Source organism: Heteronotia binoei, chromosome 2 (genome assembly GCF_032191835.1).
Source record: "Heteronotia binoei isolate CCM8104 ecotype False Entrance Well chromosome 2, APGP_CSIRO_Hbin_v1, whole genome shotgun sequence".
Lineage (NCBI taxonomy): Eukaryota > Metazoa > Chordata > Lepidosauria > Squamata > Gekkonidae > Heteronotia > Heteronotia binoei.
Window position 1 is genome coordinate 125,147,014 of NC_083224.1, and position 24,484 is coordinate 125,171,497.

The following is a 24,484-nucleotide window of genomic DNA, read 5'->3' on the forward strand; positions in this document are numbered from 1 at the left end:
GGTGTTTCCAAGACGGGAATTCCACACACATACCATTGTTTTGAAGTTGCTTTGAAGTTGCTTTGGTAAACATTTTGACTGAGTGGAGACAGTCTGTCTTGAAATGTATCCATTCACGAAGAGGAACACACCACCACAAACAGCTTGAAAATCTGTGGAAAGTTTGTGCCAGTTGACCAGCCATGAACTTCAGTTCATGACCCACAAACCAGCCAAAATTCATTCACAAACTTCGGTTCATTAGCCAGTTCATGCCCATCCCTATCAACGTATGTAGATCACTCTTGAGCCTTCTCCTTACTAAAAAAACAAACAGGCAAATAATTTTATTGCGACTTAATTTTTTTAAATTTAAGTTTATCCTGCCCTCCTACATGCAGGTCAGGGCAGAATACACATTTTATAATCACAGCCTTGTGATGTAGTGATGGCTGACAGAACGAGTGACTTCCCTGAGGTCATCCAGAGAGCTTCCTTGCAGAGGGGGAATTTGAACCCAGGACTTTCTGTTCATAGCCCAACATTCTAACTACTTTACCAACACTGTCTTTCTATTTTTTCCCCATTCTTATTTGCATTTTGAAACTTAATAGTGATGCCAGTATGGTGTAATGGTTAACAGCTTTGAACTAGTATCTGGAAGACCCAGGTTTGAATCCACTCTTGTGTCTTGGAAGCTTGGGCCAGTGACCTTGGGCCATGGTGACCTTGGGCCAGTCACACTCTGGGTCCCCATTGAAGGAAAAGGTTGGTAATAAATAAATAAATAACCTGCTTGAGGTATCAAGAACACTTGATATCGGTCGTGTCTCCGTCGCTGTTAGTTTTGTACAAGTACATATAGCTGTCATGTTTGTTGCTTCTCATGACCAGCCTCCTGCTTTGACAGACTGGGTAGGCTTTTCCATCAGTTGGAAGGCTGATATATTATTGGACGTTTCAGCTTTGAGAATAAATAGATTATTCCTAATGACTCTGAATATGAAAAAATAATAGCTTCAAGACTGCAGTAGTCTCTGGTGACTAATATTTCCCTAAGATTATATTCCTTTCATTTACAGACAAATATACTAGTCTGGCATCATAACATAAAGAAATCTTTTTATTCAGTTGGAGATAGTATAAATTTGCATTCTGTGTAATCCACAATCATGTATCTGCTCTTGTTCTATACAATTCAACAGCAAACAATTGTTATTTAAATAATGTCACAGAAATTCCAAAAATAAGCTCACTGGAGTATATTACAGGGCAAACAAAAGTACAAAAGTGCTTGAGGCTGTAACAATAAAATTCAGTGTATTGTGAAAACTGAGAGATGCAATATACCTTAGCCCATACAGCCATTATTGGTAGAGAATATAATACATGTGAGAGTACAGGTACAAAAACACAGGGCTTTTTTTTGAACAGCAACACACAGGAACGCAATTCCAGCTGGCTTAGTGTCAGGAGGTGTGGCCTAATAAGCAAATGAGTTATTGCTGGACTTTTTCTACAAAAAAGCCCTGTGTGAAACAATGGTGATATCAGGGAGTGTGGCCTAATATGCAAATGAGTTCCTGCTGGCTTTTTCTACCAAAAAGCCCTGCAAAAACACACAATGTAAATATAACGTAAAATCATATACTTATACATACTGGCAGCAATCATTGACAGGAAAACCAATCTGTCACATATACTTATAGAATGTAAGCAGTATTCTGTTTCAAAAAATTCTGCACCAACACAAAGGTTATTGTGAAAGTCTATGTTTAAGTTTCAGATCACACTGAATTCATGTAATTTCCTGGTTCAAATGAAGACTGGATCACTTAATACCATATTGCAGGGGTGGCCAACGGTAGCTCTCCAGATGTTTTTGCCTACAACTCCCATCAACCCCAGCCAGCATGGCCAATGCCTGGGGCTGATGGGAGTTGTAGGCAAAAAACATCTGGAGAGCTACCGCTGGCCACCCCTGCCCTATTGTATTCAAACCCAGATTGAAAGGGATGTGGAAATCTGCATTTGCAATTTTCTGAAAGGGAGAAGCCCCATTGGCTCCATATATTAGCTAAGTCAAGGCCACAGTAAAAACCAGCAGTTTTCACAGTACACCAATTTACTCCAATGCAAGATTAGGTTTGTTGTTATTTTTCCAAGTATGCCACACACCCCAAAATGAGATTATCTTACATTTACATGCTAATTAAAGTTACAGTCAGTTAAAAATCCAAACTGGTATATAATTTGGAGAGTGGGGTGTCTTACATTCAAGGTCACCTTCCTTTCAAGTTATGTTTATTGTTACAACCTCCAGTACATTTATGCTTTGTTTTGTCTTCATAGTGGCATGTCTTTATCCTTTTCGAAATTTATTGTATGGCCTACATCTCAACAAATGTCTACAGAGTAGAGTAGTAGTGTATAAACTTAGATCCAAAATAAATAACTAAATGTTATCTTAAGGCCTATTATGTACCGGCATATTATGCTCCTCTCCCCCGTGCACTGTAGATTGCTTGAGAAAGAAACTTGGCCCTTCATGCATCATGTTGGTGGTGATTTTTGTTGCTCGCCTGCTAGCTACAAATAAGGATATTTAACAGCTGGGATAGAATGTAAAAGTTGGCGTATGTGTTAACTTGAACCATAGCATATTGAATTGCTTCAATGCCAGTTCCTTGTAGCAGTATAAAATAAGTGGCAAGAAAGCTTTCTCTGCATGTGTAGTGTGTACAGTTTTTATAAACTATTCAGTGCTACTTCTACTAGATAGCTGTTGTGCATATTTCACTCCTTTGGAAGCCATATAAAATCATATATTCTGGAAAGCTAGGCTTTCTCCCTGAAGTATGATTCTATATGTTTTTGTTGGAAGAATGATACAGTCCATATCATTTGATTTATAGCCTACTGTAGCCCCATTTCACATGTTGCAATGAACACATGTATAGCTTGCATGCAAGTGCATATGTCTATAAGGAAAAGTCAACTTGTATTCACTTTACAAATGATACTGAGGACCAGTACCTGTATAACATATAATGTGTTTCAACCACAGATTCAGCTGTGCATGCACTAAATGTAACATGAGAATTATTCAACACAAGTATAAAGAAACATCAAGTGTCAATGTATATGGTTTGTACCTGTGCTTACTGTAACTTTTGAACAGGGCTTATTGTAGTCTGACTTTATAGCACTTATTCATATTTTGTTCTACTCAGAAAAAAGATCTTCAAAGCATCCAGCCTCGCCCCCCCCCCCCCAAATCTTTGAAATGTTTTCCTGAAGCAGAAAGCCTCTTTGCATGGAGGGTGCATCCCAGGTGCAGACAGAATGTCTGAATGCCTTTTTCCAGATGTGTATTGCATTAAATTAACCTGATTCAAACTTTGTTGTCTTTGCTTACATAAGATTCTTCCATAGACTTTTTTAATTAATTAATTCTAATTCCAATTCCAAAAACCTTTATTGGCATAATTAATTAAATCTATTCAGGAGAATAGATATGAGTAGCATTGCACAAAGCATGTGGCATTGCAGAGTTCTTGATTGTCCAATGCAATTTTTGGAATGTCTTCAAATCGCTCACTTTATAAATTTGTTAAAAACAAGCTTCTCCATTTCTGAAGTATTTGCCCTGACTTTCACTGGATGCCATCATTTCCCATTCAATAGGTTTTTCATTCATCTTCGTCAAGATCAGTTTTCAGCCTAAACACTTATTAGATTGGTCCCTTCCAGTATGTCTTAATGGCGATAGGGAATGGCTATAACAAATCAGCTTTAATGAAAGAGAAAATATTTAGTTCATTCATCATTTGTCCTACAATAGCTCTTTGGACTTCAGTGGATTTCTCCATGGTCAGGGACAGAGGATGGTGCTGGGAGAGAGATTGTCAAACAGGCACCCAGTAGTATGTATGGTCTCTCCAAGGCCAGTGCCAGGCTTGCTGGCACCTTAGGCTGGAAGGGTGGTGCCTCCCCCTCCCTCTCAGGTGATTTAAATCACGTGGGAGAGCACCTAGGAGCAGCCGCTGCCCTTCACGTGCCCAGGAAATGTCCCGCTGATCTGCTGATTGGAGGCTGGCACCTGCTACTGGGCACTCTCTCAATCATGAGTAGTGCTAACAGAATCAGCTGGGCTGGCCTCCCCCTCCATTTAAAGAGGCTGCCAACTAGCTGGTCAGTGGGGTCTTTAAATCATGCTGGAAGGGCAGTGGCTGCTCCTGCTGCTCTTCCTGTGCAATTTGAATCTTTGGCAGGGGCAGAGGTACCTCCACCACAGCTTGAAGGCCACCCCCATCCCTGTTGGTAATTCAGATCACATGGGGAAAGTGGCAGCAGCAGCCATTGTCCTTCCCATGTGATTGAAAGACCGTGCTGACCAGCTGGTTGGCAGGCTGTTTAAATGGAGGGGGAGGGTGGCCTGGCTGTTTCTGCTGGTGCTGCCTGTGATCAGGAGAGTGCCCAGGATCATGCACCGGCCTCCCGGGCAATTTAAATGCCCTTCCAATCAGCTAATCAGTAGGACCTTTCCCAGGCATGGGAAGGGCAGCGGCTGCTCCTGGGCACTCTACCACATGATTTAAACTGCTGGGGGGTGGCCCCCACTCTCCAGGAGGTGTCCAATTCAGCACCCCCCAGGGTTGTGCCCTAGGAAACCGCCTAAGTTTGCCTAGCAGGCATGCCGGTCCTGGGTCCCTCAGGGGGCAATCTTCTTCACAATGTTATTTAACATCTATATGTGCCCCCTCATCCAACTGGCATGGAGATTTGGGCTGGGATGTCACCATTACGCTGATGATACCCAGCTATATATTTTGCTGGGTGGCTGACTAGATATTGCTACTGTGAATTTGGCCAACTGTTTGGAAGCCATAGTGGAATGGCTAAAGCAGAGTTCATTGAGACTGAATCCTGGTAAGATGGAGGCTCTGTGGCTGGGTGGGAGTGACTGGGACCAATTCCTCACTAGCAGTTGCTCCACTTTTGGGTTTCTGCTTTCCCCAGTTCAAGTGATCAATTCCCCACCAGCTGTATGGGTGAATTTTGATCCATGGCTCCCTCCAATTTTCCCAGTTCGTGCTTATCCCTAATCCACTACAACCCCAAGCTCTTTTTCCCTCTCAGTCTCAGACCCCATTAGCCTATACTTGAAGCTGAGGATTTTTTTGTCCCATTGTGCATCACCTGACACCAGCACTGAACCTCATTTGCCACATTGTCTCCTACTCACCCAGCATGTGAAGATCCTCTTGAAGTTGTTCATAGTCAGCCTTGGTTTTCACCATCTTGAATAATTTTGTGTCATCTGCAAACTTGGCCACTACACTACTCACCCTGAATTCCAGACCATTTATGAATAAATTTGGTGTAAGGCCCGTTGTGAAGAAAAATACAACAGGCTCTAGAACGAAGCTCTGGATGAGTTCCTACCACCCTTGCTGTCTTCCTACCCACCCAAGTGAAGGCATTGACCTCCCCCCCACCTCAAGGGGAGCTAATCTCTGCCATCTAGAGAGCAGTTGTAACTCCAGTGCCTTCCCAGAAGGAAATGCCATTGTACCTGTCTGAGGTCCTATCTCTTCTCAAACCCCACCCTCTCCAGACTCCACCCCTGACCTGGAGCTGGCAACCCTATCTCCTTTCCTTTATCTGCCCCTTTGACTTCAGGTTTCCATTGCCTTCCCCCTCCCTGCAGCTTTTACATAGGAAAATGACAGTCTTTCTTCACAGCATCTGACGGGCAGAGCAGTTTGCATCATTCTCCTCTCCCCCCATGTGATCTGAACAACAACCCTGTGAGGCAGGTTAGGCTGGAAGTCTATGCCTGGTCCAAAATCACCCAGTCAGCTTCCACAGCAAGAACCTGGGTCTGGCAGATCCCACTCTGAAGCCCTAACTCATATGTCCTCCTCAAATTCCACCACAGAATCTCCAGGAATTTCCCACAAACTTGGAAAGGTATCACTAAAGGCCTCTGGGTGAGTGCCCCCCCTCAGTCTAAGTGAAGGTATTCACTCCCTCCTGCCACCTCAAGGGGAGCTGAATCTGCCATCTATCTGGAGAGCAGTTGTAATTCTGAGAGATCTCCAGCTCCCACCTGGAGATTGGAAACAGTGGTTCCCCAGGAGAAAAGGCTTTTCCCTCAGAGGCCTGTAGTGATCCCTTAGGAATTTCCCACCAACCTGGAAGGGTACCACTAAAGGCCTCTTGCCAAGTGCACCCCCCCCACAGCCTTGCTGTCTTCCTGCCCACCCAAGTGAAGACATTCACCCCCACACACACACACCTCAAGGGGAGCTGATCTCTGCCATGTAGAATTTCTTGACCTGCAGTTGGCAACCCTGCAGCCTCTAAGGAAAAGGCCAGTCTTTCTTTACAGTGTGTGTGTGAGGGGGGAACCAAAGCAGCTGATAACATTCTCCTAATTTCTCTCCCCCCTTTGATCTGAACAGCCATGTGAAGGCTTCCCTATCTCCTTCTCAGACAAGCATCTTGGGGCGAGGCTGAGGGGAGGAGGGAGTGAAAGACAGTAAAGGTGGAACATCCATGCCTTCTGAGGCGCTGCCAGGCTCCCTGGCTATCGCAGTGGCCTTCTGAGGCTGTGTGGGCTGGGAGGCTGTCTGTGTGGGCTGTTGATAGGGCCTTTTGTGAGGCCGCAGGAGCTGTGCAGCCCTTTTTGAAGCTGGTTGACAGAGAAGAGCTGAGAGGTGTGGCTGTCTCTGAGGTAAGACTGCTTCTGCCAGCTTATTCTACATTCCTGGGCAGGGAAGTCAGCCAATGGGATGCCAGAGACACTAACTGACATGTGATGGGCCAATAGTTTGTTCTCAAAGTATTAGCGAATGGCCATCCTTGGTTTGGCCATAGCGATAAGAGAATTATTACTATAGATTAAATAGTGCTGGCCCCAGTACTGATCCTAATGAACCCTTCTGCTTGCTTCCGTGTTCTCTCCATTGGGAAAACTGCCCATTTATTCCTATTTTTTGCTTGCTATAATTTAACCACTTTTTAATCCATAAGAGGACCCATTCTCTTATCCCATGACTGCTAAATTTACTCTGAAGTCTTTGGTTGGGTACCTTGTAAAAAACTTTTGAAAGTCCAAGTTTATAATGTGTACTGGCTCAGGATCACTATGATTCCACTCCCCCCCCCCCGACACAAGTGTGTGTTTGGAGTGATATTTTCATGAAATTAGACCTTTCAAATATAAAGTTGATTTTATTGAAAACCAAGGGTGTGAGGAAGAAAAAAGGAAACTGTTATTTTCTTATTTAGTTCCATTAATTATTAAAAGCAATTTCTTATTTTGCAGCTCAAAAGCCAGTCTCAGTGGCTGCTGAACACCACTTTATCCCTATTAGTTCCAAAATAACGCATCTGTGTGCATTCCATCCCCTGAAAAAAGAAAGATGAGAGACAACCAAGACAGCAAAAAACTGGACTGATGGCAATTCAAGACTGGTGGAAGGAGGGGGAATATGAGTGTTTGTGTGTGTTGTATGCAGTGTTCACTCTAAGCTGAGTTAGTATGAGCTAGCTCACAGTTTTTAGCCTCCTGCTCACACATTTTTGTTTTAGTTCAGGAAAAATGCCCTCAGAGCAAACTAATTTATGCAGTAGCTCACAACTTTAATGCCAGAGCTCATGAAGTAGAACTTTTGCTCACAAGACTCCACAGCTTTGAGGGAGTATTGGTTATATGTGTAGAGAAAAGAGAGAAACTGAAGGGAGGAATAAGTTGGGGTGGATGATTCAGGTGAGTATGAAGTAACTCTCCAAAAGGAGAATGAATGGTGGAGATTGTCTGAAATAGAAAGTAAGAAAGAAAAAGGACATGGAGGAAAGTCACAGCATACATTACCTTTTCCAGAAAAAAGTCTGGTGTTCTAGCATTCTGGTGATGGAGGAATAGACTCACTTCTCTAGAAACTTGTCTTGTTGTGTGCTTCTTTAGGTCACATGATTGTGGTGGAAGAATAAAATAATTTCATCTATAGCTATTTTAAGGAATATGGGAGATGATGCTTTTTAATAAGACTTTTACTGTAATTTATATGTTCCTTTGGTGTGCTTTTTGAAAATAGAAAAGGTGTATTAGAATGAGGTTGCCTAGAGATAATCCTTACGGCTCCCTTACTCTGTGACAAGATTATTCCTTTTGGGTAGTTCATAAGAACTTTTCCATCTAGTGTTCTGATGTTTCTTAAAATAAAATACTGTAAATTACAAATATGTTCTATTCACTTTGGGGGTGAGGTCCTGTAGCCACTAAATAAATCTGCAGTTTGAGGGAGATGTGCTACCTTCCACAGACCAGCTATATGTTATGGTTTCAACTTGCCTTTGCAATCATGTCAGCTGCTGGGAACTCCATTTGCAAGTGTGGGGAGCCTGAATTAGCATCATTGTGTACAGGGAAAGGGGCTTCCAGCCTTCCCCCACACTGTTTTCCTGACTTGAAATGGTTCTGGGGAAGTGCTATTGTAAGCTAAAATGCCCTCAAAACTGAGGTTGGGGAATTGTCAGGTGGGCACCTGGCTTAATCAGGATCTTTTTGCCTATGTATACAGGATTCCACGTCCAGAAATTAATGCTTAAATTTACCAAGGACTCTAATTAAGTGAAACAATTGAAATTTATTCCAGAAAAATATAGGCTTGCATACAAGATAAAATACTCATAAAATCATTCATACAGTCCTAAGAAAAGTAGAGAGAGAGAGAGAACACATGGGTAGACAAACGGTGATAATTACTTATTGTAGTCTTCAAGGAAGGCTCCAATGGCGACGAAAGAGGATGGGGGAAATGGGACCCTCAACTGTGGCCAGAATCGGGGATGGATCTAGACAGTGGAACTGGGGTACTGCTAGATGCACACATGTGGGGAGCTGTGTTACAGGTTATATAGACTACCTTGAGCCCTTAGGGGATGGGAGGTATAGGGGTGGATGACAGGTGGTCAGCTGGTACATGACCTCAGAAAAGGGGAGGCTCTGCAGTGACCATAAGGGCTGGACTAGTGCAGTAGCCAATAGCCGGTTAGTTGGTGGCACCTAATTGGGTGCCCATAACTGACCAATGAACAAGCTTGGGTCCTGGTTACCTGGTTGGACTTTCAGGTTACAATGGCACCAGTCTTTGTCTTGAGTTCCGTTAGACAAAGGCTTAGATGGTCTGGCAGGATCCACGCCTAAGATAAGCTTGATTGCCTTATGCAGAAGTTGAAGCAGCTGTTGGATACGTGAGTCTCTTGCTTTGCTGTAATGGAGTCAGGAAAACAAGATGGATTCTGGTGGTGTTAGCCTTTGGTTCATGGAAACAGGCTGGACACTGTTTGCCTGTACAGTTCATGGCGGCGTGGCTTCTTCCACTGCAGTGGCCAAGACTGGGCACGCAAGGAGCAGCTGGAAGCTCATCTGTAGTTCTGGCTAACACCCATCCAGAGTTGTAGAATGCTGCTGCAAAGCTGAGGCTTATAATATCCACATAAGCCTTAGAAACCATGGGCAAAGTCCACTTCTTAGAGCAGATGTGTGCAAGTCAAAACTCCAGGCACCCTGGCAACCATACTGGTGATCACGATGTCCATGTGTATGAAAAGTAGGGGGCTTTTTCTTACACTATTCACTGCTTTTGGGGTTGTAGCCAATGTTCCCTCTAAGCTGCAGAGACTTGTGAGCAAAAATTCTATTTTGTGAGCTACTGGCATTAAAGTTGTGAGCTACTGGCATTAAAAGTTGTGAGCTACTGCATAAATTACTGTGCTCTGGGGTAATCCCTCTTGAGTTAAGACAAAAATGTGTGAGGTGGAGGCTAAAAATTTGTGAGCTAGCTCACACTAACTCAGCTTAGAGGAAACACTGGTTGTAGCCCACTAATATACATATGGGATAAAAAGCACTTACACTTTTTTTACATTGGGAAAAATGGTACATGAGACTGAACGCCCTCCCTCCTCTTTTTTTTTTTTTTTACACAGCACAGCTCCAGTCTGAATTATGTTCTTGCATGCTTGGGAATTTAAGGAAACAGACAGTTAGCATGTAACTGATCAACTGAAAGTCAGGTTGGAGAACCCAGATTCAAGCCATGGGAAACTAATGTGTAGTTTGGCCTGAGTCAGTTATCAAACTCTCTTCATAAGATTCAGTCACAGTTAATATTAAAATGGGCCTCCCCACCCCTTTCAACACTAACAGCCAGTTTGGTATAGTGGTTAAGTGTGCGAACCCTTATCTGGGAGAACCAGGTTTAAATCCCCACTCCTCCACTTGCACCTGCTGAGATGGCCTTGGGTCAGCCATAGCTTTCATAGAAGCTGTCCTTGAAAGAGCAGCTGCTGTAAAAGCACTCTCAGCCCCACCTACCTCACAGGGTGTTTGTTGGGGGGGGGGAGGTAGAGGAGATTGTGACCGCTCTGAGACTCTGGGATTCAGAGTATAGGACGGGATATAAATCCAAAATCTTCTTCTTCTTCTTAGCATCTTATGACTTTGGGCTATTGTAGTCAGAGATGAGGGCAGTCAGGGGATATCAGGTCCGAACACAAAGGTTGACTGGTGCATCTTACTTACTGCTTATAAGTATGCTTGGGGGGGAGGGAATGAACATGTTCTGATATTGGAACCCATGTGTTGCTTCTGAATCACTTCTAAATGACAGTGCATGTCTTCTCTTTTTATGTCCACACTCTTTCCTTGTAGTGTTCATTTGAAGCTATTGTGAAGTAATTGTGTATAAAAAGCAGCTGTCTTTCATTGTTTGCAGGCTCTTCCAGAGGACCCAGCCCTTTAACAATGGGTGCACAAGACACTCTGCCAGTAGCTGCAGCTTTCACGGAAACTGTTAATGCATACTTCAAAGGAGCAGACCCTAACAAGTAGGTATCATTTTTTTTGCTCTGTCTTTCCCATGCAGTGGAAACTAGGGGTGTGTAAAAAAAAAAAAAATTCGGAAATAATCGGATTTGGAAATATACGGGGCCAAAATATTTGGAATACCGTATATTTCCGAATACTGGTACTCGGAATAGCCGTATATACTGGAGATATACGGCTATTTCCAAATATATGTCCCCATTATACCCTATGGGCCATTGAAATCAATGACAAAATAGGATATATTGGAAGCCGCCTGGAGGGGAGGGGGTTTGAGGGAGAGCCCCCAAATTTGCAGGTGACCTGCAGGGGACTCTCCCCTACAAACCCCCCAAGTCCCAAAAAGATTGGGCCAGGGGTTCCCATTCCTATCCCACCATTATACCCTATGGGCCATTGAAATCAATGGCAAGATAGGGCATAATCAGAGGCTACTGGGGGGCAGGAGGTTTAAGGGAAAGCCCCCAAAACTGCAGGGAACTCTCCCCTACAAAACCGCCAAGTCCCAAAAAGATTGGGCCAGGGGGTCCCTTTGGGTTCCCCAAAAGGCCCATTGCCACCAATGCTGGGGAAAGCCCAATTAGCCACTTCCTCCACTATAATTGCTGTGGGGAAAGTGGCTCTGGCCAGAGCGGGGTTTGAGGAAGAGGCCCCAAAACTGCAAGGCAGCTTCAGGGGACTCCCCTGCATACAACCTTCCTGGCCCAAAAAGACTGCACCCATCTGTGGGCACCCCAAAAGGAACACTGTTCCCAATGGTGAGAAAAAAACAATTAGAGCCACTTCCCCCACTGTAATTATTGTGGGAAAAATGGGTCTGGGGAGCAGGGGGTTTTGAGGAGAGCCCCCCAAACTGCTGTGCAGCTTCAGGGCACTGTCCCACACAAAACCCACAAGGCCACAAAAAATTGGACCAGGGGGTCCAATTCCTGGGGCACCCAAAACCAAACCTAATTTCACACCAGAGAATCTCTATAGGACCCAAATGCACTACATCCCTCTATCTACTCTATGAACCCTGCAGGCCTGGAACCAATATAAACCCAATTGCCAATGTCACTGCCACATAAAACACAATCTGCTCAAACCCAGATTCCAGCTCTTCAGCCCTGCCCCAAACAACACAGGGAGAGCTAGCCAAGCACAACAGGCATGCTGGTTCCGGGTCTGTTACCAAGCTGCCAGCTTCCCTGCCACAGAACATGCAATCTACAGATGCCAGCTCTCCAGCCCTGCCCCAAACAACACAACTCTCAAACAAGAGAAGTGGTGGACCACACCTAGCTCCACATCATTCTGTATCTGACACAAAGCAAGAAGCATTTAGACTTACCTTGAGTGATGGATGATTGGCTGGTCCAGGCTCTTTTGCGTTACCCAGGGTGCACCAACAGGAGGCGAGCCAGAGTTGCGCCCCAAATGAGGAAGATCACTGGGAGGCCTCAGATTGTGTGAGAGGAAGGGAACCATTCCTTCTCTCTCAGCTCAGCAGCAACACACCAGCTATCACTGTCCCATTAGAGGGACCTCGGCATTGGTATGGCTGCCGGCTGCCTGTCATCATCACTGGCACCTCCGTCTTTCTTTCTCCTGCCCCTGAAAAAAAAACTGAGTTATCCTGGCTGGGCCTGTGGGTGCTGTCGGTAACAGTTGGGGGCTGCAATGGCCCTTTCAGTATTATTAGACATGTGTGTATGGGGACTGGGGAAATTTGGATTAATAATAATAATAATACTTTTTATTTATATCCCGCCCTCCCCGCCGAAGCAGGCTCAGGGCGGCTCACAACACATAAATACAATGTACAATAAAACCATACATGATAATTACAATTACAATTATATAAAATCATCCTTAAATCATTAAAACAACTTGTATTAAAATTAACATTATGGTGCTATAACTAAGGTCTTCTATAAAATTCAGTGGCTAAGACATATCCAGCGAGACTTCCTTGGCTCAGTATTAAGTGAAGGCTATTTTAAAGAGGTAGGTCTTGCAGGCGCTGCGGAATTGGTCTAGACATCGCAGGGCCCACACCTCCTCCGGGAGTTCATTCCACAGTAGAGGAGCTGCTATGGAGAAGGCCCGATCCCGGGTAGTCTTCTTGCTTTGCAGATTTTAAATCAGCATTCACTTTTGGTTTGGGGATGGATGAGGGGGGGGGGGTGCACTGCCAATCAATTTGTGAGTTTTGGGCTGTCTTTGGACTCTGGTCTTTGTTTAGTAGGAGAGCGTTTTACAACCACATTCCAAGCGTGGACCAAGAGAGAATGCAGGCACAAGTATGTGCTCACTTCATTCACTCTCAAAGTCTACGTTCAGGGAGCCGAACAGAGGCAAGTTGACCTTCAGGAAGACCAACTGCTCAACTGCCCAGGATTGCAGGTGATTGCGATGTGGGCAGACAATGTCGCCCATATGCAAAAAAACGCACTCGCTCTGCATGCTCTTCAGTGGGCATGAGAGGAACACCTTGGCCATGGAGAGGGCCAGCCAGACCACCTCCTTCGCGACCCAGTAGTCCAAAGGAGACGTTTCCTGTGACTCGTTGGGCTCCGAAAGGTAGTCCCTCACCATCGCAGCACCCGTCTCCGCTCTCAGGGGCCTACCGCTCCCAGAAGGGCCAACGAGCTGCCCGATGAGTGTCATCTCAGCACTTTTCTTGGCATGAGTCTAGTGGGAAACACTGCCTAGCCAGGGAGGTTGGGAATGAACAGCAGTGGAACTGGCAGATGAGCTGCTTCCACCCCCTCCTCCTCAGTTACTGGCACTGGGCCCTCCCTGACTCTGCAGCGCTCAATCTTCTGGGAGAGCTCATCTCGCCAGCAATCAAGCTCATTGGCCCACTCAGCGATCATGCCCTTAAGGCGCTGGTCTAACATGGGCACCATCATGTAAACTTTATCCTCGGTGAAAGTCTGAATGGGCCTCAAGCCCTTCCCCCTCTTGGCACACAGGTGCCACCCCCACCAAACATTGCAGGCAGAGATGTCTAGCGTCCCTGCCCTGTCACAAAACTCTCCTGGAGAGCTCTGGAGGTAGTCACGGAGGGACGGACCTCCTGGCTGGGTGGTGTTGGCCGCTTGGGCACTCCAGCACCAGCCTGCTTCTCCCCCTTAAGAAGCACTGCCTGGTGGTGCTTCCGCAGGTGGTTCCGCATCCCCCCGTAGTCAGGTGGGCAGGGTCCCGGCCATAACTGATCCAGGCCCTGCACAGCTGGCACTGCGCATAGCGTGGATCCTCCATAAGTCGAAAATGCTTCCTGACCAGCAGCTTGGGTGTCCGGAGCCACCTCCTGTGAGGTGCTCAGGGCAGACACATCATGTCTCAGGGTGGCAGAAAAGGCTGGCCAGCGAGGGGAAGTGGGCAGAGATGGAGGCACCTCATGTGTCTCCATTTCTTCCCCCTCCACCCTATGCGGCCTCCCCTCCTGGCCATCCCCTAAAGGACTGCTGGTGCCTAAAGGAACCGAAGAAGGGGGCTGGTCCTCCTCAACCAGCTTCTTCTCCAGCTCCTGCACGATACTCTGCACCTGCCTTGGGGTGATCGTTTTGGACAGAAAACTGTCTCCAAAGCTCATCTCCAAGGAGGGCTGCTCATGCTGCCCCTCCTCCGGCTGCTGAGGCCCAGCGACATCAGCTGGAAGAGAGACTGCCTGAGCAGCAGACCCCTGCTCAGTGCCAGCACCTAATGGCACCTCTGCCATTAGGGGGCGCCCCAACAGCAGCCTCGATGAAGGGCCCAAGGTGAGCCTTCATCACACTCCGGTCAGAGGTCGAAGTGCTGGAAGGCAGCTGTGGATTGGCCCTACGCACAGGTGGGGGGGGGACCACCCCTCTAGTCTTCTCCTTGGCCTTGCCCCCAGGGCCCCTCTTCTGCTGCCTGTCCCTCATGTTACCCTTGGCCAGTCTCACACAACCTGAACTGAGAGTGGGTTTTTTTACAAACCTAACTCACTACACTGTACCCTGAACTAACAGGTGCCCTGACTTCTTTTTAAAACCCCTCCCACCAAAACTTGTTTGTTTGTTTTTCTGGTCCCTAACCTGCCCTTCTTTGGGTTGGGGTAGTAGTAGTCTGGTGAAGTTTAGGAGACTAGATGATCCTGCCTCTACCTGGCTACAGTTTTTAAAGGCTACCTTGAGATGAAGGCAATCCTTGTTATATCCTCCTAGTTAAACTTCTCCAAAATAGATCCTGGGACAAACCGGATTTCCTTGCGAACTAGAAATCAGGTGCCCCCTATAACTTGAGAGAAGCTGTGGTTTACCCTATGGAAATCTAAGGATGCATCAATTTTCAGTGGCTGAAAGCAAGATACACTGCAACCCTAGTCTCTTTAAAAGGGAGCCTGATGTGGCCTAGTAGTCATGCTGCCTTTTATGAGAAACCTAAAATCTTTTTAAATTGCCCCTATCTGGCCTAGTTGAATTTTGAAAAAAGATAAAACCCTAAACTGAATTATTTTTTAAAAAAAATTCAAAAATCCCTAAAAACACCCTTATTAGTGGGGCAACCTATTTAGTGGCCCTAGCCAAACCGAAAGCACCCTCAGACTCCAAAAATAATTATATAAAAACATGTAGTGACCCACCTCACATAGCCCATACACCAACTCCCTCACACCAACCAGAGGTAAATAAAAAAAATGTGATAGAAAGAAGCTTAACTTTTAACACCTCCCCCCCCCCCAAAAAAAACCCCAGAACCAGGAAAAGGGACAACAGGACAGGATGCGACACCAACAGCAACAGATCCAAACAAATCACTGAGAAAAGGCCAACAAACTCAACTGTTAAAAATTGACCTTTTTAACAATAAAAATTAGGCCAAACAGCCCCCCCACCCCGCATAGAACCAGAACCAGAAGAGAAAAGGAACAACAGCAGCACAACACAGCAGCAACAAATCAAACACAGAATCCTTTTAAAACAGTAAAAAACTTGACTTTTAACAATATAGGAACTTTACCAACCCCTCCCCCCTAAAAAACCTTCACCCTAACCCCAAGAAATCCAAGCCACCCAAATCAGGAAAAATAAAAGGACACTGCACGTTTAAAAGTCCTCTCACTAAAGTAAGATATAAGCAAATTGGCAACATCCCCACCCCAAGCAGAACCCCCTTGCCCTAACCCCAAATAAGCTACCCAGTACCCACCCACCCAAATCTGGATAAGTAAAGGGACTCTGAGTCTTAAAAAGTCCTTTTACTTTTATCCTAACTAAAATAAAAACAAGAACCCCAAGACTGTCCTACCTTAGATGTCTTCTGTTCTCCAGGCAGGTCAGATAAGACTGAGAGAGAGCAGCAGCAACTGAGGCCAAGGGCCGGCACAGCACAATCTCTCTCACACACCAACACAGCAGCAATGGAATGGAGTCTAGCCAGGCAGACTCCTTAAAAGGCTTCTCTGGGCCTACACAGAGCAGTTTCAAAAAATACCACTGCTCTGTGATTGGCCAGAGAACAGTGTTTATTTGGATACCCAAGTAAACAAAAGAACAACAATGTTGCTGATGGCTGGGTGATTAGCCCAGCCATCAGCTACACAACAGCTCTGCAAAGCATGCATTTGCAATACATTTTGCAAATGCATGCTTTGGATTGGCTGCTGGGGCTCCTCTTCCCCTCCCCCTCCCTCCCTGATCCCAGGGAGGCTATAGGAGAGGTGGGAAAAGGCTTCCAAAGGCAGGAAAGGAGGCAAGCAGCTTCCCTGAGGCCACAGAAGCTCCTTTCCCACTTTTTACATTGAGTTCCATATACTTCCAAATATTATGCCTTCCAATTGGATTTGGAAGTATGCGACGCCGTATACTTCCAAATCAGGGGGTATTCAGAGGTGTATTTGGTTCGGCTGAACCGAATGCACACCCCTAGTGGAAACCTGTGGTGCCAGCCAGCAAGAAAGCTAGAGAAACTATTCACTGGCAGTTGACAAGTAATTGCTAAAGGCATTTGCTTTGATTTTTGACATGGGGCTCCTCTGCTGCTTCTCTGTGTTAAAGAATGGATTCACCATGCATGAAAAATTGCAACATCATCTAAAATTACTGAACACACAGGTAAGAGAAGGACAGCAGAAAGGACAATTTTTTTAAATCATGTTGGCTACCTTTTATTAACATTTACAGACTCTCTGTATTCACAGATGACATATAACCACAGTTAAAGAAAACTACATAAACCTGGCTTCTTGTACTCTCAGACACATCTCATAACTTACTTCTTACCTCTCCTACAGTAACAATAAACACTAACTAACTCCCTATGATGTACATGAGCTTACTAGAGCTATTTTTTTCTCCTGTTGATCAGATTCTATCTTCATTGAACCTACACACAAGCCTTTCTATGCCATGGGTGGTAGGTAGAATTAATCTCAGCATGAGAAGAAAGGGGGCATACATGAAAGCTGGGCAGCAGGCTAGGTTCACTGCAGTTTTCCTTAACAGACGTGATACCTGAATTTAGCCAATTATTTAAATCATAGGTTAAATAGGTTTGACAGCTCTTTGTTGGCAATTTACTTTAGTTTCCTTTGACTTCATTTCAGTTGTCCCTATGATAATTGGCTGTTGTTCAGTTGCTGCTGTGATAACTGGAGTTAGTATATATTATACTGTAACTTTCAAAGATGTCTAAATGGAAAGTGGAAATGGAGAGCTGTTGTGCCAAAAAAAGAACTCCAGCAAATAAAATAACAAACCACTTAATTTGTAAAAGTAGTTCATACTATTTCTGCAGTTTAACACATGGTTTGTCTGAATTCTTTCTATATAAATATATATTCCACTGGTTATGTCATTGGAAAGACAGTTTTGTTTCATATTTTCAGAATCAATAAAATAAAGGTGTAAAATGTCTAACATAGTGAGCCCCATGGCTTCAAGTCAAGTATATTTCTTCTTCAGGACCTATACAGAAATTCTGTTAATGTGATTCAAAGGACTGTAATCGGCATCTCATCATCCTATATTTGTAAAGCATCCTCTCTTTTTAAAGCCACAGTGACTTTTTAGGTGATAAATGATAACTTGTTCCAATGGATAAAATCCTTGGGTTTGCACTTTTGAGATCTAAAAGCAGGCATTTAATCACTGGGTAGCCTTGTTCAAGTCAACATGACTTAAGCAGCTATTTTAATTGTACAATCATGACCTTCTTGACTATTTTTAATTGGTGTAGTCAATACATCAATATATGTATGTATTTCATATATAACCCCACCCCCTTTCCCCCTTCACAGCCCTGTGAGGTAGGTTAGGCTGAGAATGTATGAGTAGCCCTAAGTCAGCGAGCACGTTTCTGTGGCAAAATGAGGGTTCAGTCTTGGGTTTCCCACTTCCTAGTCTGACCTGCTAAGAATTGTGCTGGCTCTGAGGGTTATGGTATACTTGTCCTTTGCATATTACAAATACAAATAATGTCACTGCTCAACAAAGGACTACAATTCTTAGCTCTAGTGATATTCTGCTGTAGTGATATTTGATATATTCTGCTTTAGTGATACCAAAACTATTTGAACCAATAAACAGAGCCAGTTTGGTGTAATGGTTAAATGTGCAGACTCTTATCTGGGAGAATGGTTTGATTCCCTGCTGGAATGGCCTTGGGTTAGCCATAACTCTGGCAGAGGTTGTCCTTGAAAGGGCAGCTGCTGTGAGAATCCTCTCAGCCCCACCCACCTCACAGGATGTCTGTTGTGGGGGAGGGAGATAAAGGAGATTGTGAGCCGCTCTGAGACTCGGAGTGGAGGGCAGGATATAAATCCAATATCATCATCATCATCATGTTGTCAGATAAGAACTTGGGAAAGCAATTGAAGTCAATATTATAGCTTTACTGACTACATCTTGTATAGTTTATCTCAGGGGTGTTGAATTCATTTGTTATGAGGGCTGGATCTGACATAAATGAGATATTGGGCCGGGCTGTGTCAGGCCAGGCTATGTGTGTACCTATTTAAGATAAGGTAGCAGAGATATAAACTTTTTAAAGGACACAGACAAACATAACTAAAGATTTTTTTAAAAAAAAAACCCTTAAAATAAAACATGCTTAAAACATTAGCACTTGTTGGTCTTAAAGGTACTTTCTTTGTATTTCTCCCATGGGATCCAGGGCAAAGGAAGCTCTGGCTCTTTCCCTTCCTCCCCAAAGAACCAGGGGGAGGAGCCTCAACCAATGGAGAAAATTGAGGTTTTGCTCTGTAGCTCCTGTGTGAGCAAGCCTTGCAAAGCAAGTTAGGATGCCGAAGGAAGCAAGAGAGAGGGAGAAGGAGGCAAATGACAGCCAGTTGCTTAGGGGCCTGATAGGCGCCCTCCAGGGGCCTGATTTGGTCCCCGGGCTGCATGTTTGACACCTCTGGTTTATCTAAACAAAAAAATATCCTCTTGTCATCCTAGTTTATAGCAATTGATCTGTAAATTGTATAGAATTCTTCTAAAATCATAGATATTATTGACTGACACCCTGATGTGTATAAGCTTACTATATATATCATCTAGCCTGGTACATATAGCAGTAGTATTATTTTATTGAATATTTTCGTTACTATTGCAGCTATTATTTTGTTTCTTGGCCTGCCCTAATTATCTTTCATAAAATGATACCCTTCAGAAAATATTGTTAACTTCTGACATAGTTCTCTTCTAACATCCTATGTTTTGTTAAAGGCAAAATGACAGAAAAGTTAGATGTCGTATAATCATTTTGTAACTCAGAGGTGTCAAACTCATTTGTTATGAGAACTGGATCTGACATAAATGCCACTTTGATGAGCTAGACCATGCATGCCATAAAATGTAATATGAGGTATTGGAGATATAAACTTTATAAAGCTGATTTCAGATGTCAAATGACAATAGCAGATGAATGACAATAGCAGGCTTGATTGGGTTAGGTGTGATATGCAGAAGGGTAGTAGGTGTGGAGATATCAGTATTGGTAATGAGGCAGGAAACCTAGGTCTCAATTCTATCCCAGAGGATTCAGTCCAGGAGGATGCAAATAATAAATGGACATATATCTGATATTAGAATCCACAACATTCAGTTGCTGTCCTAAGAGTAGCAGCACTCTTACAAAGGAATTTCAAAGGGAGATTAGAAAGAGAGACTGCTGAATTGCAATTGATAATGAAGCACAAGACAATGCATCCTCCTGAACTGAATTGAAAGCTAGTTTTCCTATGTGTGCAATTATCATTTGGCATCTGAAATCACTGCACTCTACAAAATATAGGGACCAATTTAAGACTGGATTCAGATGGCCAGTTTGGGCCAGCACAGGGACTCCTTGCATCCAGTTTAAAATGGTGCATTCAAACACACACATCTGGGCCCTGACCAGCACTTGCCCTTACCTCATCCTCTGGTGCCTCTATGCCATTCCAAAAAGCCACCAGTTACTAACTGGTGGCAAGTCTCTGAGAGTCTTTCCTGCCACCTTTCCTGGCCATCTGAATGCCCGGGGAGTGCCAGGGGAGCACCTCCTAAGCACACAAGCACTATAACCGCTTCTTCCATTTGCACACAGCCTGTCCCTCTTCTGGCAGTGAGGCACACGCTGTCTGACCACCCTGGGGTGCCTCTAACTATGCCAGCTTTTTCCTGAGTTGAAGGCTGCCAAACCAAGCTGCCTGTGTGTACCCAGCCTTAGTGTTCTAATTCCTTATCAGTGTCTTATTGAAAGAAAATAAATCCAGATAGGAACATATAAATCTATTTTTTAAAACCAGCTTTTCAGTATAAGCCAAAATAATTTTCTCAATGTATATTGTACTTGTCAAAAGAATCCATCCTTCCACCCACCCACCCTGCCTCTCTTCCTCCCAAGAAGTGTGCTTGCACACAAAGGTTTATACATGGAATAAAATGTTGTTGGTCTTAAATCTGCCATGTGAGTCCAACATTGTCCTCTCTCTTTTTCCTCCCACTTTGTCTCCAAAAGAGAGCAGCCCCAGAGAAGCAAACAGTACCGGAGGAGAGAGGGGGCAGAGAGAGAAGGGGGGGCAAGTTTGCCTTTGTATCTCTTCCACTCAAAGCAGGCACAGAGCTCTCCATGTGCCTGTGTGTGTGTGTGCGTGTGAGTGAGAGACAGAGAGAGAGAGAGAGGCAAGAAGCAGGAGACAAAGAACCATTAAGGGAGATAGGAAAAAGCAAGGTACAGTGCAGCTGCAGCAGCAGCCCTCAAAAGGAAGCAGGAGAAGAAGGTTGTGTAGGAGGATGGTTTTTAGCCCTGCATGGGATGGATGTGGCCTGCGGGACACACATTTCATACCGCTGTTGTAACTGATATTACCATTCTTGGTCTTAGTGGTGGGGTTAGGATATTTCAGTAATGATTTCTCCTTTAAAAGGTAAAGGTAGTCCCCTGTGCAAGCACCAGTCATTTTCGACTCTGGGGTGACATTGCTTTCACAACGTTTTCACGGCAGACTTTTTATGGGGTGGTTTGCCATTGTCTTCCCCAGTTACTGGTTTATATAAACTATGGAAACTCATCTTATTTTACCGATTAGGCAACAATTGGCTGGAGTTTATATCTGCTCTGTCTGGATCAATTATTCTGATGACTGGATTGTGTTTTCATCTGTGCTCTGCAATTTAATGTAAAACAGGGAAGTTGGGCCTTCTCAATCTGCAGTAACTGTCCCATCACCTATTTTTGTACTGTTTGTAGAATATTCTCTCCCAACTGAACATAGCACTTAATGCATCTGATAAAGTGTATCTGAGTAATGAAAATTTCTGCCATAATAAATTTGTTATACTTAAGGATCCACAGGACTTCTCATCATTTTGCTTAAGTAAACTAATATGGCTGCCTTTCAGGAACTGATTTATAAAATTTCTGCCTTTAGTCCTGTCTAAATATACATATTTGGAAGCTGGAACACTACTAGTGTGTTTATGGATACCTATATTTAAACCAATCAGAACAGATTGAAGGTAGATGGTGGAAATATAGGAATAAAAGTTCTGTTAATGAAACAATACAGCTGGTTGTATGCTCTTCTGTTAGAATTGACCTGTGTCCCCGCATAAGCACATTTTAGACCCTTCACTTATCTGGGTTAATATAGCTACTGGATTATTTTATTTATTTATTTATTACTTTCAATTTCTATCCCACCCTCTCCGCAAGAGAACTCAGGTTGACTGACAACATTCATATCCACTAGTTAAAACCAATAAAAACCAATAAAACAATTACAATTTAAGATTTTAAAAACATTTCGTGGTGCTGTATCACTACAATATAAGCGAGTTCTTCTTTTCTGACGGTGATCACCTAGTACTCTATATGATGTGGGGTGGCAGTTCTCTCTCGGTTAGATATCAAAGGCCTGTCGGAACAGTTCGGTCTTACAGGCCCTGCGGAAGGTGGAAAGATCCTGCAGGGCCCTTATGGCCTCCGGGAGAGCATTCCACAATTCTGGTGCTGTCACTGAGAAGGCCCTAGCTCACGTCGAATGTAACCTAGCCTCCTTTGGTCCAGGGGTGGACAATAGATTTTTTTGTCCCTGAACGCAGTGCTCTCTGGGGAACATGTGGAGAAAGGTGGTCCCACAGATAGACAGGCCCCTGACCATAAAGGGCTTTTAAGGTCAATACCAACACCTTGAAACGGTGTTTGGGATGATTCCTCCCCTATCACCACCCTTTTTCTGGAATCTTGGAGAAAGGAGGCCAACCATTGTAAGGCGGACCCCTGAATCCCCACATCAGCAAGGCAGCTACTCAGTAGCTGATGGTCAGCTGTATCAAATGCGGCTGACAGATCTAATAATAACAGCACCGCTGAGCCACCCCGATCCAGATGTCGCATGAGGTCATCTATGAGGGTGAGCAGAACCGTCTCCGTCCTGTGACCTGGTCGAAAGCCGGACTGGAATGGATCCAGTGCAGAAGTGTTATCCAGGAATCCCTGAGGCTGAGTTGCCACCACCTGCTCTATAACCTTACCCAAAAAGGGAAGGTTTGATACCGGCCAATAGTTTGCCAATACGGCCAGATCTGCAGATGGTTTTTTCAAAATGGGATGGACAACAACCTCTTTAAGAGGTGTGGGAAAGATCCCTTCTACCAGGGATCTGTTGACAATACCTTGTAGTGGCTCACGTAGCAACACCTGGCTAGCTTTTATAAGCCAGGATGGGCACAGGTCCAACCCACAGGTTGTAGGGCATACAGCAAAAAGGATCCTGTCAACTTCCTCCAGGCAGAGTGGATTGAAGGAATCTAGAATTGGACCAGAAGACGTGCTCTGTGCCCCAAGTTCTTTCACTGTATCAATTATGGCAGGAAGGTTGCGTCGGAGCTACAAGACCTTATCTGTGAAAAAACTCGCAAAAGCCTCACAGCCAATTTCCAATTCTCTAACGTTTGGTTTACCTTGCAGTAAAGTTGTTAGTGACCGAATTATACTAAACAATTGTGCTGGGCGCGAGGTCGCAGATGCAATCCGGGACACAAAGTAAGTCTTCTTTGTGGCCTGGACTGCTATCTCATAGGTCCGCATAACTGATTTATAAGATGTTCTTGTAGCTTCGTCGCAAGTGCGTCACCATTGTCTCTCTAGTCGTTTTAATTGCCATTTCATCGATCGCAGCTCTGGGGTATACCACAGAGCGGATCGTGGATGAGGATGAAGAGGATGTCGGGGGGTGATCTCGTCAATGGCTGTAGAGAGCTGGTTATTCCAGATCTCCACCAGCTCATCCAACCAGAGGGCCAGGGATCCTGTAAAGCCATTTGAAGTCGCAAAGGGTCCATCTGGTTTTGTGGGCGAGCTAAAACTTGCTCACCGCCTAAACGGGGTAGGGATGGAATATCTACACGGGCCCTCAGGGCATAGTGGTCAGACCATGGCACTGCCTCAGTAGAAATCTGATCCACTACAACTCCCACCGCAAAGATCAGGTCTAACGTGTGTCCAGCCCGATGCGTGGGCGTTGTTATATATTGGGAGAGTCCCAGTGCTGCCATGGAAGACACTAGGTCCGTCGCCCGAGTGGAAGCCGCGTCCTTGGCATGGACATTGAAATCGCCCAGGACTATAAGCCAAGGATGCTCCAATGCCCAGCCTGCTACAGCCTCCGTCAGGGATGGTAAGACACTGGCTGATGCATTAGGTGGACAGTACACCAGTCAGATTGCCAAACTCTCCCCAACATCCCACATCAGGCCAGTACACTCTACGCCCATTATCTTTGACGGCGGAAGCACCCTGAAGGAGCAATCCTCCCATATGGAAAAGGCCACCCCTCCCCCCCGCCCGCTAGTCTGAGCCTGGTGAAGAACGGAGAACCCAGGTGGGGCTACTTGGGAGAGAGCAACCGTCTCCTTGTCCCGCACCTAGGTCTCCGTCAAGCAAGCCAGGTCCATGTTCTGCCTGATAAAAAAATCCTGCAGGACTGAGGTTTTATTATTTATGGACCTAGCACTGCACAATACCAGGGACAGAGGTGAGTGTTTCCACTTGGCCTTCATACCCGCTATCCTTGGGATGGGACACAGGCTGGAAGGGGAGCGAGCCCTCTTGTGTCTCAGTCTCCTTCCATTCCAACTTTGCTTGCTCCCACCGCTGTAC

At 44.9% G+C, this 24,484-nt stretch overlaps 1 protein-coding gene across 1 annotated transcript in view; it reads left to right on the forward strand.

Annotated features, from left to right (window-relative positions):
• Positions 1-24,484, forward strand: part of SGIP1 (SH3GL interacting endocytic adaptor 1) — a 289,970-nt gene that overhangs the window by 224,764 nt on the left and 40,722 nt on the right. Inside the window, exon 17 of the mRNA XM_060231972.1 lies at positions 10,773-10,884. Coding sequence (XP_060087955.1) covers positions 10,773-10,884 — 112 coding nt within the window. The remainder of the gene's footprint in view (positions 1-10,772; positions 10,885-24,484) is intronic.